This window comes from Hyperoodon ampullatus (assembly GCF_949752795.1).
Source record: "Hyperoodon ampullatus genome assembly, chromosome: 2".
NCBI classification, from domain to species: domain Eukaryota; kingdom Metazoa; phylum Chordata; class Mammalia; order Artiodactyla; family Ziphiidae; genus Hyperoodon; species Hyperoodon ampullatus.
The window spans coordinates 2983122-2999763 of NC_136915.1; the positions used below are offsets into that span (position 1 = coordinate 2983122).

Consider the following 16642-nt stretch of genomic DNA (forward strand, 5'->3'; position numbering starts at 1 on the left):
CCCGCGCGCCTCCTCGGCGCGGCGCCGCCGCCGCGCGTCCCCACGCCCCGCGCTCCACAGCGCCCTCGCCCCGCGCGCCTCCCGCGCCCGCCTCCTGCTGGCCTCCCGCGCCGCGGCCGTCTGCGGAGCGAGCGCTCAGACGGAGCCCCCGGCCAACTTGAGAGGCGGCAGCGGAGTGCCCAGCAGAGCCCCCGACCCAGTGGCGCGCGGAGGGGACCTGCGGCCGCCAGCGTCGCCGCTGCCCGCACCCCAGGACCTCGCCGCTCCCTCGGCGCGGGGCTCGGGCCGGTGCGAGAGCCGCGCCGCGAGACACGCACCGTGCGCGGCGGCGCCGCCCGCCTCCCTCTTCGCTGCCCCGGAGGGCGAAGCCGCCGCTCCCCCGACCCTCGCCGCGCGGCCGCGGCGCTGGAGCGCGCCCCTTCCGGGCCGGCAGCGGGCGCCCCCGCCTCTCAGCCGCCTTCGCCGGGTCGCCCCCGGAGGGGGCCGCGAGCTCCGCGCCCGGGCCGGAGGATGTGCGCCCCCGCGGGCCGCCCCGCCTGAACCATGCGCCCCAACGGCGGCGGCGCGCCGGCCGGCATGGAGCCCCGCGCGGCCGCGCTCTGACTCGCTCTGCGCCCCGCGGCCGGCGGGCGGCGGGCAGCGGGCGGCGGCGGACCGAGAGCCGGAGACCGGCGCCGCGGGACGGAAGCGAGCGGGCGCGGGCGCCGCGCAGATGGCCGGGGCGAGCGAGATCTGAGGCTCTGCTCCGCGAAACGTGACCATGTGGATTCAACAGCTTTTAGGACTCAGGTGAGCGACCCGGCCGGCACCGGGAAGCGTGTGGGCGCGCGGGTGCGTCGGTACCGAGCCGGGCTGAAGCGTCGCTTTGCTCGGTGTTCCGAATAAAGGGACCCCCTCTCCGCTCCCCGCGAACGGCCAGCCGGTGCCCCTGGAGCCGGGTCAGGGCTCCGGTCCGGAGCTCTGAGTCCCGTGGCCCCGCCGGGGGCGGCCGGTTCTCCCGGGCTCCGCGCGTCCGGGTCGGGGCAGGGGCGCCCCGCTCCAGTTTCCTGGGTTCTGGGGCCGGCCGGGCGCACCCGCGGCTCCCGGCGCCAGCAGCGCAGTGTGCTGGCCGGCCGCCCCGGCGCGCCTCCTCCCCGGGGCCCAGGCGAGGCGCGGGCCGCTGGGCGCGGCGGGCCGTGGACCCAGGGCGGGGGCCGGCGCTGCCGGGGAAAGCCAGGGTTCCGGCCTCCCGGCGAGAGCTTGGCAAGAGGAGTTGGAGCAAACCAAAGCCTGATAGCCCCGCCGCCCGCCTTTCCCCTTCCTCGGGGCCCCGTGGCTGACTGAGCAGGGGCCTGCCGGGCTCCCAGCTGCCGATCCAGCTGTTTGCCGGTGACCTCCGGGCCCGACGGGCGCGCACAGCTGGCGGGCAGCTGGGGCGGGCGGCTCTGGGGGAGGGCGGGCGGGCACTCCCTACGGGCACCCCCCTCCCGCAGGCAAACACCCCAGGAGCGCCCCGGGGGCTTGTCTGTGTCCCGGACTCCAGGGCCGGCTGGAAGAGGGGGTTCGAGCTCGGAGCCCCCGGTGGGGGTACCCAGGGAGACCCTTTTCGGCAAACTTTATCCGCCTGCCAGTGGTGCTCGGGTTTCAGCCCCTGCCTCGAGAGGCCTGGGACCCAGCAGGGCAGTTGTCCCCTTGGCGGGGCAGAGTGCCTCCAAGCCATCGCCCTCCTGCCGGGGGGCTCCGCGGAGCTGGTGCGTTTGGGTCCCGGATTGCATCCGAGACCTAGGAGGACACAGGCGGAGGCAGGGAAAGCAAGAGTGCCGTTCTCGAGTTTGCCCACTGGGATGCACTGCGCTCCTGCGTTGGGGAGAAAGGGGCCGGTCTTTGCCGGAGCCGGTGCCTGAGCCGCCCCCATCGCCGCCCGATAAAAGCTCGGGGTGGGGGGCGGGGAGCGAGCTGAAGGGAGAATCAAATGCGCGTCCTGATTTTGAGAAACTGGAAGCAGACGGAGCCCGCCAAGCGTTTCCTGGCTACCCTTGTTTTATGAGACAATTCCCCACTCCTGGGGTAAAGACTGTTTAAAACATCTAGTGACAGCTGTCAAATGTTATCATTGGCGTTTTTCTGGAAAGGGGCATTGCTTGTCTTGGTGGCCAGGTCGTGTTCAGTGGGCTGGGCTTTAAAAGGTTTATCCTGAAGCAGATTGCGTTGGATATTGGCTCTGCCTGAATCGATGTCCTGTGCTCAAACTAGCTAAGGTGTAGGCTCAGCCAGCCGTTCTGGGATGCAGACTAAATAGAGCGAGGGCAGCTCTGCCCGGGTGACCCCTTCCAGGTGCCTTGCCATCTGCCTCCCGGGTCTCAGCCAGACCCCAGGGCCTTTGGAAAGATCAAAGGGGTCCCTGCTCTGTGGAGGAGGGGGGGCGTGTGCACCTTCAGCTCCCAGATGCCTCCTGAGCTGCTGTCTGGCACTACCTTCCTGATTGACTGCCGGGAAGTTATTTGAACTGACATCTTTTTTTATTACTAACTGGCTAGATTGAAAGATTAGTACATTCTGATAAAGAGAGAGGAGAGTAAATATCACAGAAAAAAAAAAAAAAACCTCTCTGCGCGTTCAAAATTCGCTAAAACGGTTCCACTAAAGCATCCCCGAATGAGATCTACTTGGGACTTTGCTTTAGGAAATAGTTCTGTTGGTGATTTTGAAGTTTGACCTTTTGGTTTTTTCCCTTCAGTGTTAGCAGAATAGATTTTCTGTAAATGTGCCTCTGAGGACAGGCTGTCCCCTCTCTGGGAGGCTGACAGGAGACAGCTCGGTCATGTCCGCGAGCCATCCCCTGGCCAGGAGAAGGGGCCGTGCTTGGAGGGTCTGTGCTTTTGCGTCTCACCAGGCACAGGGTAACAGTCACTGAAAGCCAGGGATGGCTTGCCTGAGACCTGGTAATGCGCTTTTTCCTTGAACACAACCCGTCACCTTTGCTCCCAAGCCCCTCCATGGCTCCCGAGGTGAACGCTGGGTGTCCTGCTGCCCGGTTTCGGGCCTGGTTAGGTCAGGCAAACACGGAACCTGGGGCCCAGGTGACAGAAGGCAGTTCTGGGCAGGACCTGAGTGAGGCCTCTCAGCTCTGACTTCCGAGGCAAAGTCTGGGCTTGGATTTTTGCTCGTGTGTTGGAAATGAGCTGTGCGTGGAGCCTTTTCTTCCAAGGAGGAGGAACAGATTGAGTCTTTTGGAGCTGTTTTTATGCCTTTTTGGTGGTCGTTGTAGCAAAGCTCCAAAAATACCGTCTGTCAGCTCAGATAAAGGTATCTCTTGAAGGTGGATCCAGAGCCTGGCCAGCTGCATCAGAGCTCGTTCTAGGAGCAGCTTGGAGGGGATGCTTACTCAGCAAGCGGTGCAGATTTTGGAGTTTGGCTGTCTGCTTGTGAGTGGCCTCTGAGGCCAGGGCCCTCCACGTTGCAGCTTTGGGGCTTGGAGCGTGCAAGACACTTGCCTGGAGGTATCCTCAGGGGGGCAAAGGCTAGCTGGTGCCATGCTCCTCCCAGGCTGTGTCCCTTGCTGTCCCTCTGCCTGTTCTTCCAGCCTAAGGTTCTGTCGCCCCTTCTGTTCTGAAGGCCCTGGGGGTGCCTGGGGGGTGGGTCTATAGCAACATAACGTGACTCTCTTCCTTCACTGGGCGCTTCACAGCTCCCCAGGCCTCTGCCAGCCACGGGGTACCACGTTCAGGCCTCAGTGAACAGTCCCAGTGGGTTGGCTGTCCCCATCCCCACCTGTAAAGTGCTCCAGCAGCTGGGGCTGTGCATCCAGGCTTTAGAGGATGGACTCAGAGGCTCTGTCCACAGACCTTGCCCTCCTCGTCAGTCCTGGCTCGTGCCCACTTCCAGCTGCTGGTACCAAATTGATTGCCACTGGAATCCCTTGAGTGTCAGTGGCCGTGATACTCCTCCGGGACAATATTGCTGGAATAAATCACCATTTTAGGAGGCCGCTCACATCCTCCCTGCCACGCGGGTACATCCCCCTCCCCTCACGCGCACCCCCACCCAGGGGATCCACTGTCCAAGCAGAGGCGGGGGCAGTGGCCTCCTTCCAGTCTGTCCCTTAGGTTGATTTCTTTTAATCATCTCCTTCCTTTTCTTCTGTGCACCAAAGAGGGCACAGAAGTGGGGATCAGGGCAAGGCAGCTTGCGAGCAGAGACAGCTCCACACCTCCCTGAGACGCCTGTCTCCTGGTCCCTGGAGAGGGAGCGGTTTGCTTCCCCACCACATCCTGCATCCTCCTAGATGGGGTCCCTCAGATGGCAGCGGGAACAGTGGGATCCCGTCCCGCCCTCATGGTCTCCAGCCCACTGACCCGGGCGCCATCAAGGTGTTTGGCAGGTGTGGGCTGGTGGTGCTTCCTCAATCCTTCATTTCCCTGGCTGTTTGGTAGGAAAACCACAGGGTGCCCAGAGCATGATGGGTCAAAGCTGCACCCTGGGTCACGATGAAGTGGGTGAACACGAAACCCCGACCCGGCCGACCAGTGCTGAGCCTCCCAGAGCCCCTGGGCTCCTGCCTGGGGTTATGTAAGTGTCATCTGCTTTCCAAACGTAGTTGCCAAGTTTTCTTCAAAGGGCTACAACTCAGTAGAGACCAAATTGATGTAGAGATTAGCTTGGAAAGCCAAATATATCCTTGATCTAGATTTTCATGTTTGAAGTCTGGCTCGAGAGGGTTTCTCCTGCCCGATGCCAATCAGACGGGAGGGGAAGGCAGGAGGAGGGCTCGCTGCAGCTGGAGTAGACAGACCCCACTGCCCCCTGACTCTCTCTCTCTCCGAGACCCCCTGGAATTCTAAGGAGCCAGTGAGTCAGAAGGCCGCCCTGTGGGGAGTGGTGGTTACATACCTTGGATTAACTCTCAGTTCATAGAACGTCAGAGGCTGCAGTCCACCCACGTCAGAGCTCTGGGGGCCCTTGGGTCCTGGTTACAGAAGAGTGTGCAGGACTCACCCCTACTGCTGCTGGTGGGCAGGGGAGGGAGCAGGGGCTAGCCACCGAATTGTCTCCCAGCAGCCTCTGGAACAGCTGAGTTAATTGGATGCCCCAGCAGGTGCAAGGAAGTGGCTAGGTGGCGAATGGTGCTTCTCTCTTTGGAAAGGGCCCTGTGGATGGTGAGAGGTCAGAAACCTACCATTCATCTGTGGGGATCTTCATAGCTGACACATATCTCCAACGTGACCCAAAGAGAGGCCGGACTGGAGGGCCGTGGGAACGGCGGCATCCATCCCGCCTGCCCTGTTGGCCCCAGCCCACTGACCTGGGTACCACCAGGGTGTCGTGTATTGGCAAAGAATAGGGTCCTGCTGCAGCACCAAGGGGGCTGGGGGAGGAGGGGCTGGGGCTTGTATCTGCATTTCCATCCCATGCGTGCACTTTGCAAGAGGCTGTCACTTTCTTTCCTTCTCCCCTCCCACCCAAGAAAAGGTGGGCGGCAGCCGTGCGGGGTCCATCTGTGCTTCAGCCTTCCCCGTCCACCGTTCACGTGCCGGCTCTGTCCACTCACCGGGGCTTCTGCCATTTGGTGCACTTTCTCTCCGGTGGCCAGCCAAGGAGGGCTGGCGTGTAGGGCTCGCTGCATCTGCTCTCCCACCGTTTCCAGCCCTGAATGGACAGCAGCCTGGACCGTGTGGCCAGTGAGCCCTCCCTGCCTGCCCTCCCCAAGGAGTTGGTGTTTAGGCCTGTGTGTGACCTCAGGGTCTTCAGCTGGCAGTGGTGCTCCTGTGCTCAGGCTCCCTCACTGGCAGTAGGGAGGATCTGTGGACTGTGGGCTCGTGAGGGCAGGGACTGTCTCATCCTTCATCACCTCTTGAGAAGAGTGCTACCACTTAGTCGATGCTCAGGAGCTGTCTGTGAATGAGTCAGTTTGCTGCCTGGCACAGTGCCCTTGCTTTACAAGTCTTGCCCTTGTGGTTACTCATCCCTGACTACAAACTGAGACTCAGGAAAGGAATGCCCAGCCAGGGCCGGCCTTAGGTTGAGACTCTGTCCTGCCCCCAATAAATATAGAACTTCTTTAACCTCATTTACTAGTGCTCACAATTCCACCATTAGAGGTTCATTCATTTGGCTGAGATTTAGTCACAAGTGGAATGTAGACATGTTCACGAAAAAATATCCCACTGAGTGCTTTCAGTTATTACCAGTTCAGTAGGAGCGAGCGCATCTACTTTGTAACTTTCTGAGAGGAAAGGTGGGTGTAGGAGGGAAGAGAACACGAAGGCAGGTGGCACAGGTCCAGCAGTGGGATGGAGGAACTAAGGTATCACCAAGGGAGGACCGGGAGACACGGAGGTGCAGATCAGGGGCAAAAGGCAAACTTATCGTCCTTATAGTGGGCTGAGGTCTCCAGTCCCCGTCGGCTTTCTTGCGGAACTGGGACAGTTTATGTACCTACTAGGGACTAACTAGGAGCAGGGCTAGTTCACCTGAAAGAGAAGGTTCTGGTCAGTATGAGTCCAGGTGGGCAGGTGGAGTATGTTGAGGGAAGTTAGTGACACATACACACCTCGACATGTCTGCTCCTGTCTTAAATGTGAGCTATGGAGTTTGCACTGCATTTGAATAAAATATGCAAGCTTTTAAAAAAATTTGAGGTATGACTTTCATAAACAGTGTATTAGTTTCAGGTGAACAACATAATGATTCCATACTTGCATACATATGAAATGAGCAGCACAGTAAATCTAGTTAACATCCATCACTACACATAGTTACAGATTTTTTTCCTTAAGATAAGAACTTTTTGGGGGGAGAGAGGGATAAATTAGGAGGTTGGGATTAACAGGTACACACTACTATATATAAAATAGATCATCAACAAGGACCTACTATATAGCACAGGGAAGTCTACTCAGCAGTTTGTAATAACTTATAAGGGAAAAAGATCCGAAAAGGAATGAATATATCTATATCTATATCTATATATCTATATCTGAATCACTTTGCTGTACACCTGAAACTAGCAAGACATTGTAAATCAACTATACTTCAATTAAAAAAATAATTAAAAAAATAAGAAAACAAACAAAAAAGAACTTTTGAGTTCTACTCAACAACTTTTAAATATGCCATGCAGCAACAGATTGGTGGTTGCCAGGGGTAGGGGTAGGGGTAGGGGTGGGGGGTATGAAATGGGTAAAGGGGCCAAAGGTACAAATTCCAGTAATAAAATAAATCAGTCCTGGGAAGGACTGAGTTATTTACTGGATGTCATGTACTGGATGCCATGTACAGCATGATGACTCTAGTCCAGAAAACACGTCTGCTGTAAATGTCTGTAAAACGTAGAGAAATGCCCTGATCTCTGCGTTCACTCATATCACTCGTTTAGTTTATTCCTCACTTCCTGAGCACCCGGGGCTGCCTGACCCTGAGCAGATGCTGCGCAGACCAGGAAATGAGTGGGTTTCTGCCCCTAAAGACCCCTCACTCCAATAATGGAGGGGGAAATAAGTGTGGGGGTAAAAATACTCTTATCGGAGTAGAGATTAGCACTGTTCAGTAGAAATACTATATGGGCCGCATTGGTATTTTGAAAATTTCCAGTAGCCACATTAAAAGAAAAAATAAAAGAAAAAAAAATACAGGTGAAATCAAGTTGAATGACATTTAATTTTTCCAATATATGCAAAATATCATTTCAAGGTGTAGTCAACCTAAAACTGTACTGCTGAGGATTCATTTTATGTTCTTATGCTGCTCTCAGTCTTGGAAATCAAGAGTGTGGTTTATTTGCACAGCACATCTCCTGCTGAAGTAGTCACTTTTAGTGGGCTCAATGGACCCGTGGGTAAGAAGCTGTCATATTGGACGTTTTCCTATGGAAATTCAGAAGTGAGAAAAGTAAATGTTTAGAGACCACCCCCTCCCCAGCCAGTGTGTGATATTGGCACCATTGCTCCAGTAGTAAGAGCTCCGAGGAGGGCCAGTCTGGCTAGCAGCCCTCCTAATTCAACAGTGGGTGTTTGCTGATGACAGCTCTGTGCCGGGTCAGTGCCAGGGCCGGAGGCGGAACAGTGAGCTGGGGGGAGGGCAGTGGCTGCTGCCATCAGGGGCCCTCGGTGTGGAGAGGGAGCTGGGCTGTGCAAGCAGGTCCTTCATACCGGCCGGGGTCCCACACTGTAATGAAACGCTTTTGAAGAACTGAAGAGGGCGTTTGTAACAGAGGGGTCACAGGGTGGGGTCCGTTGTTGGAGAGGAAGGACCAGTGAAAGAGCTTGCTGAGCTCAGAAGCCGTGCCACCTGTCAGAAAGGAGAGCTGACCTCCTGGAGGGATGTTCCCGAAATGTGCCCCAGAGCCAGCAACTGGAATGAACACACCCTGGGGTGACAGACATCTGGGTGGCCCCTCGTAGCTCCAGCAGCGCACATTCACTGGACCTGACCTGAGGGGGGGGCCTCCATCCTCTCTCCTGCCCCCCCAGCATCTGTTACCAATGCTACTACCCGTGACACCTGGGGCCCATGGGAGGAGGAGAGATGGTGAATCACAAGGCCTGGTTTCAATGAAGACCTTTAGGAACTTTGTAGAAGTAGGTGTGTGTGTGTATGTGTGCGTGTGTGTGGTGTGGGTGGAGTGGGTGTGTCTTTGGGGAGTTTAGGGGCCAGTGGGCATCAAAGCACTTATTATCAGGAGCTCCAGGTGAAGAGATCAGGTTTTAAACAAAACTCCTGTAGGAGGGAACTTGCTATGTTCACCAGACTGAGGGTCTGGATGAGGAAGCCTGGAACACACCACATTAGGGACCTGGCTTCTGACAAATGTGCAGAGAGGAAGCTTATTCCAACGGGGCTGGTGGGCTGCCTACCAGTGCTGCACGGGTGTGACAGGGCTCTTGAAGGGATTTGGAGGGAGCGCCCTTGCATTGACCAGCCCACCCTGTGCCTTCAGAAAACACTGATGGGGCACTTACTAAGTGCAAGGTCTCAGCACTGGGCACCGCTTCCTGGCAGTGGGGCATGATTTGTGAAGAGAGTGTACTTTGCTGAGGTGCCCTAAGTGGTCATCCTTTCCTTCACAATACAAATAAAGAATTTGTATTGCGGGGCAATTCCACAATTTGGGAGCTCTATCTAAATTAAATTGTAAACTCTTTGAGCTCTGAGAAAGCTCCCATTTTGATCTCATCTAAATCTTTTTGAATGCACAGATATAGTTAAGCAGGGCACAGGTTCATTGTAAGATCCCTAAATTCAATCTAAGGGAACTTTGGGGCAACTGAATTGCAGATCAAATGCCTTCTTTTGACCAAATCCAATGGTGCAACTTCTTCAAATGGACATAATGCTTTGTCAGCTGTTGTGAAGATTCTAGCAAAAGAAGGGTGAAGGAGGACTAATCACCAGTGTCTCCAGGAGTGGGCTCTCAGGAGTTCAGTAGTGATTGATGGGCCACAGTATACCAGGGCCCTGCATGGAATTTTCATGGTATTTCATGGAATCCCTGGTCCTTATAAAAGAATACTTAGGTTGGAGGAAGGGAAGGTCTCAGTGGAAAAGTCCTGGCAGCAGGAAAGTGCTATTAAAGAACAAACAAACAAAAAACCCCCAAAACTAACATTCTCAATTCTATGGACCAATATGGTTTGTGAAAATAGACCAAGAAAATCCTTAACAAAATATTAACAAATATGCAAATTCAGCAATGTGTAAAAAGAAGTGTATACCATGGCAGAGTGGGGTTCATTCCATGGATGCAAGGATGGTTCAATATTTGGAAATCAGTCAGTGCAATCTATCATAAGAAAAGGCTAAAAAAGAAAAATTATATGATCATATGTGTTTGATAAATTCTACACCTATCTATGATAGGAACTCCTAGAAAAAAGCAATAGAGGAGCACTTCCTCAACTTGATAAAAAACATCTATAAAAAACTACCACTGACTTCACACTTAATGTTGAGAAACTGGACACTTTTCCCCTGAGACCAGGAACAAGACAAGGATGTTCACTCTCACCACTATTATTCAACATAATGTTGGAAATTCTAGCCAGTGTGATACAGGAAGAAAAGGAAATAAAAGACATACAGAAAGGAAGAAATGAAACTTTTCCTATTTGCAGAGGATATCATTGTCTACATAGAACATCTCACATAATCTGTTAAAAAAAACTCCTAAAATTAATAAGTGAATTCAGCAAGGTTGCAGGATACCAGATAAATGTACAAGAATGGATTGTATTTCTATCTATTAGTAGTTAACACATGGACACTGAAATGAAAAAATGCAATACCATTTACAGTTGCTCAAAAAATGAAATATCTCACTGTAAATCTAACGAAACTTATGCTGACAACTTGTATGCTGAGAACTACACAATGCTGATGGAAGAAATCAAAGAAAGTCTAAATAAATGGAGAGACATACAATGTTCGTGGATGGGAAGACTCAACATGGTATGAATGTCACTTCTTCTCAGATTGATATAGAGGTTTAACACAATTCTTATCAAAATCCCAGCAAAATATTTGCACATATAGATAATTCTAAAATTTTTATGTAAACGTAAAGGAACTAGAATAACTGCAACAGTTTTGAAAATGAATAATAAAGTGAGAGGGGTCCATCTATCTGATTGTAAGACATTATACAGCTACCATTATCAAGACTGTGTAGTATCAATGAAAGGGTAGATATACAGATAAATGAAGCAGAATAGAGAATCCAGTGATAGACTCCCACAAATATGCACAGTTGATTTTTGACAAAGGTGCAAATTTAGTGGAGGAAAGATAGCATTTTCAACAAATGGTACTGGAACAAAAGGACATTCGTAGCCAAAAAAGAAAAAGAAATCCTCACCTTAACAAAATTAACCCATAATGGGTCACACAATTAAATGTAAAATGTGATTATAAAACTTTTAGGGAAAAAAAGAGAAAATCTGAAAGATATGGGGCTACACAAATAGTTCTTAGACTTGACTCCAAAAGCACAATCCATAAAAGGAAAAACTGATAAATTTGACATCATCAAAATTTTTAAATTGGCTTTGTGAAAGACTCTTTTATGAGGATAAAAAGACAAGCTTCAGGGAAGGAGGAGGAGAGAATATTTGCAAACCACATATTTGACAAAGAACTAGTATCCAAAATACATGAAGATCTTTCAAAACTCACAGTAAAAAAATGGAACAATCTAATTAGAAACAAGTAAAGTCATGATGGGATGTTGCACCAAAGAGGATATTTAGACGGTAAAAAAGCATGTGGAAAGATGTTCAACATCACTGGCCATTAGACAAATGCAGTTGAAACCATAATGAGACATTACTATGCATCTACCAGAATGGTTAAAATTAAAAATATTGACACCAAATCCTGGCGAGAATGTGGAGAAACTGGATCCCTCATACACTGCTGGTGGGAAGGTAAAATGTTACAACCACTCCAGAAAGCACTTTGGTAGTTTCTTATTAAATTAAACATGCAGGTGCCATACAGTTGAGCATTTCACTCTTGGGCATTTATGCCAGAGAAATGAAGAATTCTGTTTACACAAAAACTTGTAGGTGAATGTTTATAGCAGCTTTCTTTATAAAGTCTCAAATTGGAAACAACCCAGGTGCCCTTAAGGGAGGTGAGTGGCTAAACACATCATGGTACCTTCACACCACGGAATAGTATCCAGCAATAAAAATGAGGAAACTATTGGTACATGCAACAGCTTGCATGAACCTCCAGAGAATTACTCTGAGTGAAAAAAAAGCCAACCTCAAGGATTACATGCTATATGATGATTCCATAGCATTCTTGAAATGGCAACATTATAGAAATGGAGAACACGGTCCTAGCTGTCAGGGGTTAGAGAGAGAGAGATAGAAGGGAGGAGAATAGCTATAACAGGACAACATCGGGGACCTTTGTGGTGATGGGAAGCTTTCTGTCTTGACTGCATCCTTGTCAGTATCTTGCTTATAACATTGTAGTGTGGTGTTGTAAGATGTTACCACTAGGGGAACTGAGTAAGGGTGCACAGGATTTCTCTGTGTTATGTCTTGTAGCACTTGTGAACCTATAATTAACTCAAAATAAAAAGTTTCATTAAACTAGTGTTCTCTACCTCACTGTCAAAGGTTAACATCTGATTGTGTGTGTGTGTGTGTGTGTTCCCTCTTTAGGCACCATGTATTTGGATTTAATGACAGTCATAGGTGATGTGGAAATGGGAAAAGGGGTAAAAAAATTACCAAATTTGCTGTTTTGATTCTGCCACACTTTTCAGCGTGCAAAATACAGCAGCATATGAACGTGCGGTGTTGCTAATGTGATGAGATCCTTTACCAGTGACAGTAATGAATGACCTGGTGCATAATTATTGGATAAGAAGAGCTGTCCAGATCCTTACATAAATCAGGTCAGCTCTGAAAATAGTGCAGCCTTTTTGGGGACAGCCCCACTTTCCTGCCCTGGCACATAGGGTGGCATCAAGACCATGCTCCAAGGAAACACAAGAACAGTTGGTTTCCTGTTTCTATATCAGTAAGACAAGAGCCTCGAGTTTGTGAAGGCATAGTGTTCGTTTGTGTCTTTGCTGTTTTCACTTCATTTGGTCTTTATGATAAAAGAACTGGAGTGTGTGTGTGTGTGTGTGTGTGTGTGTACGCACATATGCGCTTTATTAATGCTTGTGGAATGAAGTTGGGTAATGCAGTGGAAAACTCTATGTCAGGTTGGACTCTGAGCCTCTGAGGTCCCATGAACCAGACCTGTTACTTCTCTTTTTCTGTCCTTTTATGTTCAGCTAGGAGGCACTGAAACACAGTAGTTCCAGACCTTTCCATAAGCCGGCTTTGCACTAAGTGACCCAGCCAATCTATACCATTTCAGTCTGTCCTCAGGATCCACATGACGACTCTGCAAGGCAGGTGTTGCTGCTCTCATTTTACAAAGGAGGAAACTGAAGCTCAGAGAGGTTAAGTGATTTGCCCAAGGTCACACAGCTGGCTAGTGGGGGAGCTGAGATTTGAATCCAAGTTTCATGGATTCCAGGGTCCATGCATGCTCTTCCCACTGACCCCTATGGCTCCCATGTTTTATATAAAATCTCCTTCTCACTCCCCTGATTAAGTAACACATTGCCCTTCTGAGAGAAACAAAATAAGATTTAAACAAAACCAAACATAAAGCCGAGAAGGACCCAGATGCTGTGATGTCAGGTCAGCACTTTGTGGATCTAGCCCTGACTCTGACATTACAAGTCCTTCAGGCACCCACAATTTTAGGTAAAAGTTTTGTAGTCTAAGTGAGAGATGATTTTGCAGCAAAGAATTCATAAAATGTCATTGATGAAAACATACCTGTGCCACAGATACAGTTATTCAATCTATTTACTAATTAAAAATAAATATGTCACCAAATCCAAGGAAGCCTCTCTTGAAAGCTCTTGTGAAATTAAAACTGGGAATTAATGAATGACCACAGTGAGAAAGCTGGGTTTAACATAACTTAGAAGTCTGGATAAAAAGGATTGCCCAGGGCTTCCCTGGTGGTGCAGTGGTTGAGAGTCCACCTGCCAATGCAGGGGACACGGGTTCGTGCCCCGGTCCGGGAAGATCCCACATGCTGCGCAGCGGCTGGGCCCGTGAACCACGGCCGCTGAGCCTGTGCATCTGGAGCCTGTGCTCCGCAATGGGAGAGGCCACAATGGTGAGAGGCCCGCGTACCGCAAAAAAAAAAAAAAAAAAAAGTATTGCCCACCACCGCGTGCATGTGTGCGTGCGTGCGTTTATTGAGGTATAATTTAAGTATCATAACATTCACCCATTTTAAGTATACAATTCAACTTCTAGTAAACTTACTGTGTGTGCAACCATCATTGTAGTCATCTTAGAACATGCCCATCCCCCCCCAGTAAGATCCCTTGTACTCTTCACAGTTAATCCCATTCCTACCCCCAGCCTCAAGCAACCCCTCATCTGACTTTTGGCTCTATAGATTTGCCTGTTCTGAGCATTTCCTCTAAACAGAACCAGACTTTTTTTGTCTGGTTTTCTTCACTTCGCATAGTGTTCTTGAGGTTTGTCTACATTGTGGGCTTCTTTATTTCTGGGTAGCATTCCATTTTTTGGACATACCGCACTTGGTTTATCCATTCATCTCTTGATGGACATTTGGCTTGTTGCGACTTTGTGGCTAATACAAATAACACTGCTGTGAACATTGTTTCCATTTCTTTCTCCACCCCGTGTACTTTGTAGCCATCGATGTAAATGCTTTGGCAGGGCTGGGGGTCAGAGAAGCCCTTGGTGTGTTATTCATTTAGTGGAAATGCACAAGCCGGGTGTCCGGGATTCCACCTCTGGCTTTGGATTTGCCCCTTACCTTTGCTCTGAAGAGAAGAGCTGGCTACACAGAAGCCATTGTTTATTTGTTCATTTTTCATGTGATGCACATTTACTGAGTGTCGATTGTGTCTCCCCAAGGTGCTGCATTTTGGCGAGATAAAGACCAGGACAAAGTTTTCCATTCTGCCTTGGTACAAAGCTCCTGTGAAGGGAAACATTTTGACTCATTAGAGCAAGAGCTCCTAGCTGGCCTGGGGGTGGCTCCTGTGGCTGGACGGAGGCAGCCTGTGGCTTGGAGGTGGAGGGGAGGGGGTTGGCAGGTGGTCCTGCAAAAAGCTTCCCCACCACAAAGCGTCCTCCTGCACTCAGCCGGCATAGCTGAGGCAGCCTAAGGGGGGCAGCTGTGCTTATTTGGGATCGTGTGCTTTCTTCTAGTGGGGCAGTGGTGCCATTTTAGGGAACTCCACCCTCATGGACTGTCTTCCAACAACAGCTATCATTTCAGATGAAAGAGACAGTGCAGGTCCAGAGCTTTTGGGTTTGCTGTGTTGGCTGCAGAACCTCCGGACCACGCCCACCTACTGGGGGTGGGCTGGCAACGTCACCTCACACAGGTCAAGGATGGTCCTGGGAGATAGCCATGATTTTGGAGATGGAGCAGGGTGATTCCACACCTGCTTCTCTTTCCTTAAATGAACCTTTGGGTGAAGCTCTGCTGGGCTCCCTTGGGGTCCCGTTCGAGCACCTGAATAAACACAGCTCACTCTGACGAGTCTCATCACTGCCCTCCCGGCCTGGCTGCACCCGTGATCAAAAGTGAATGTTCTCCTGTGGATCCAATCTCCCAAACTGATGCAAAAAGCCATCTTAGGCAAGGAATTACCCGGGGATGGCTGATGGGCTTCATCGGTGCGCAGCCACTATTTTACAAAACTGACTTTTCTAAATAAGAATCAGTGACTACGTAGGGTTATATCTTGCATACTTACAAGGAGCCTCCAGGAACCATGGGACCAGACTGTGACAAAAGCCTCAGCCTCCAGCCCAGCTGAAGACCACGCTCTCCTGCTTAGCAAGGAGCACACTGTGATGCGGGGGAGGATCCACCCAGGAGTCTGTTTCCCTCACTCCTCTCACCCCCCTCTTTTTTGTAAAGAGAAAATGCAGGACTGTACCCAGATGCTGAAAAAAGCTGTGCTTCCTGCCGAGGGACACGGTGGCTTTCAGAATGCAAGGATTCTTTAGGGAGCCAATTATGCAAAGACAAGAGTAAGCATGTTTATTTTTATGACACCACATTTCAAAATCCCAGAAAACGTTGATGGAATGGCCCCATTAGGCGCCGGCCCCTCCCTAGCGCTGTGGTATCACACCGGGCGGGTATCGGGGGCCGCTGGCACGCCCTTGATGAAAGCCCGGCCCTGGGCTAATTTACTGCCCGTTACTACCCTGTCCCCAGCTTCCTCCTTCCCTTAGCATTTTCAGGCTAATTTGAGTCTCTTCACAGAAGCCTGATGCTCTAGAAAACCTGAGGCTCAAGCTCACGCAGCTGGCATCCGTTTCCCAGGTTCTCGTCCCCAGGGTCATGGGGGAGATCAGGGCTGTGTTTTTGTCGCACCAGCCACTATGTGGCGCCCGGAGGGTGTGCTGCCCCAGGACCGCAGCTCAGGCTGGCTCCAGGCCTGACGGGGCCGAGGGAGAGTTTCTCCTGCAGCCTTCATTCAGCAGGCATGGTGGCCTGCCCCTGTTGCTGTGATGTGCTGGCCGCGAAGACAAGGGACCCTCTCTGGCCCTGCAGGGACTTTTCATCAGAGTGGGACCAGAGGTGTAGGTGGAATTGCAGGAGCTGAGAGGAAGAAGCAGGAGCTGCTGGGAAGACTTCCTGGAGGAGGTGGCACTTGGCCCCCATCTGGAAGGAGGAGGAGGGTGTGTCCAGACAGAGGGCGCAGGGTGGCTGCTGTAGCTCAAAGAGTACTTATGGTGCATGTGCTTCACAGCCAGGGGCCTGGGGGACACCTAAGGGTCAGTGACTTTGTGAGGATGCCCCCCCACCCCTAGGAGGAGCACAGGTGCCGGGAGTGGGCAGGGCCAGGTGACCAACCAACAGTGCCGAGTCAAGGTGGAACTTTCCAGTAGGAAAGGGAAGACTGGGGGATTGGTCCCTCCTCAAATAATGTCATCGCGGTCGCTGCTTCCTTTGCCCACATGTGGGTCCAAACCTGCGTAGCAGAAAAGATGAAGGCCCTCTTCTTAAAGTAGCTTAAAGAGAGAGCTGGGGTGTCTGTGTGTAGGTGTGTATCTGTGTGGGGTGTGTGTATGTGGGGGTATGT

The 16642-nt window shown here is 51.2% G+C and overlaps 1 protein-coding gene across 1 annotated transcript in view; it reads left to right on the top strand.

Moving 5' to 3' along the window:
* Positions 1-760: 760 nt before the first annotated feature.
* AJAP1 (adherens junctions associated protein 1) overlaps positions 761-16642 on the top strand; it is a gene marked incomplete at its 5' end in the record, with an annotated part of 116138 nt that continues 100256 nt past the window's right edge. Inside the window, one exon of the mRNA XM_079696925.1 lies at positions 761-789. Within this exon, the coding sequence (XP_079553051.1) occupies positions 761-789 (29 nt within the window). The remainder of the gene's footprint in view (positions 790-16642) is intronic.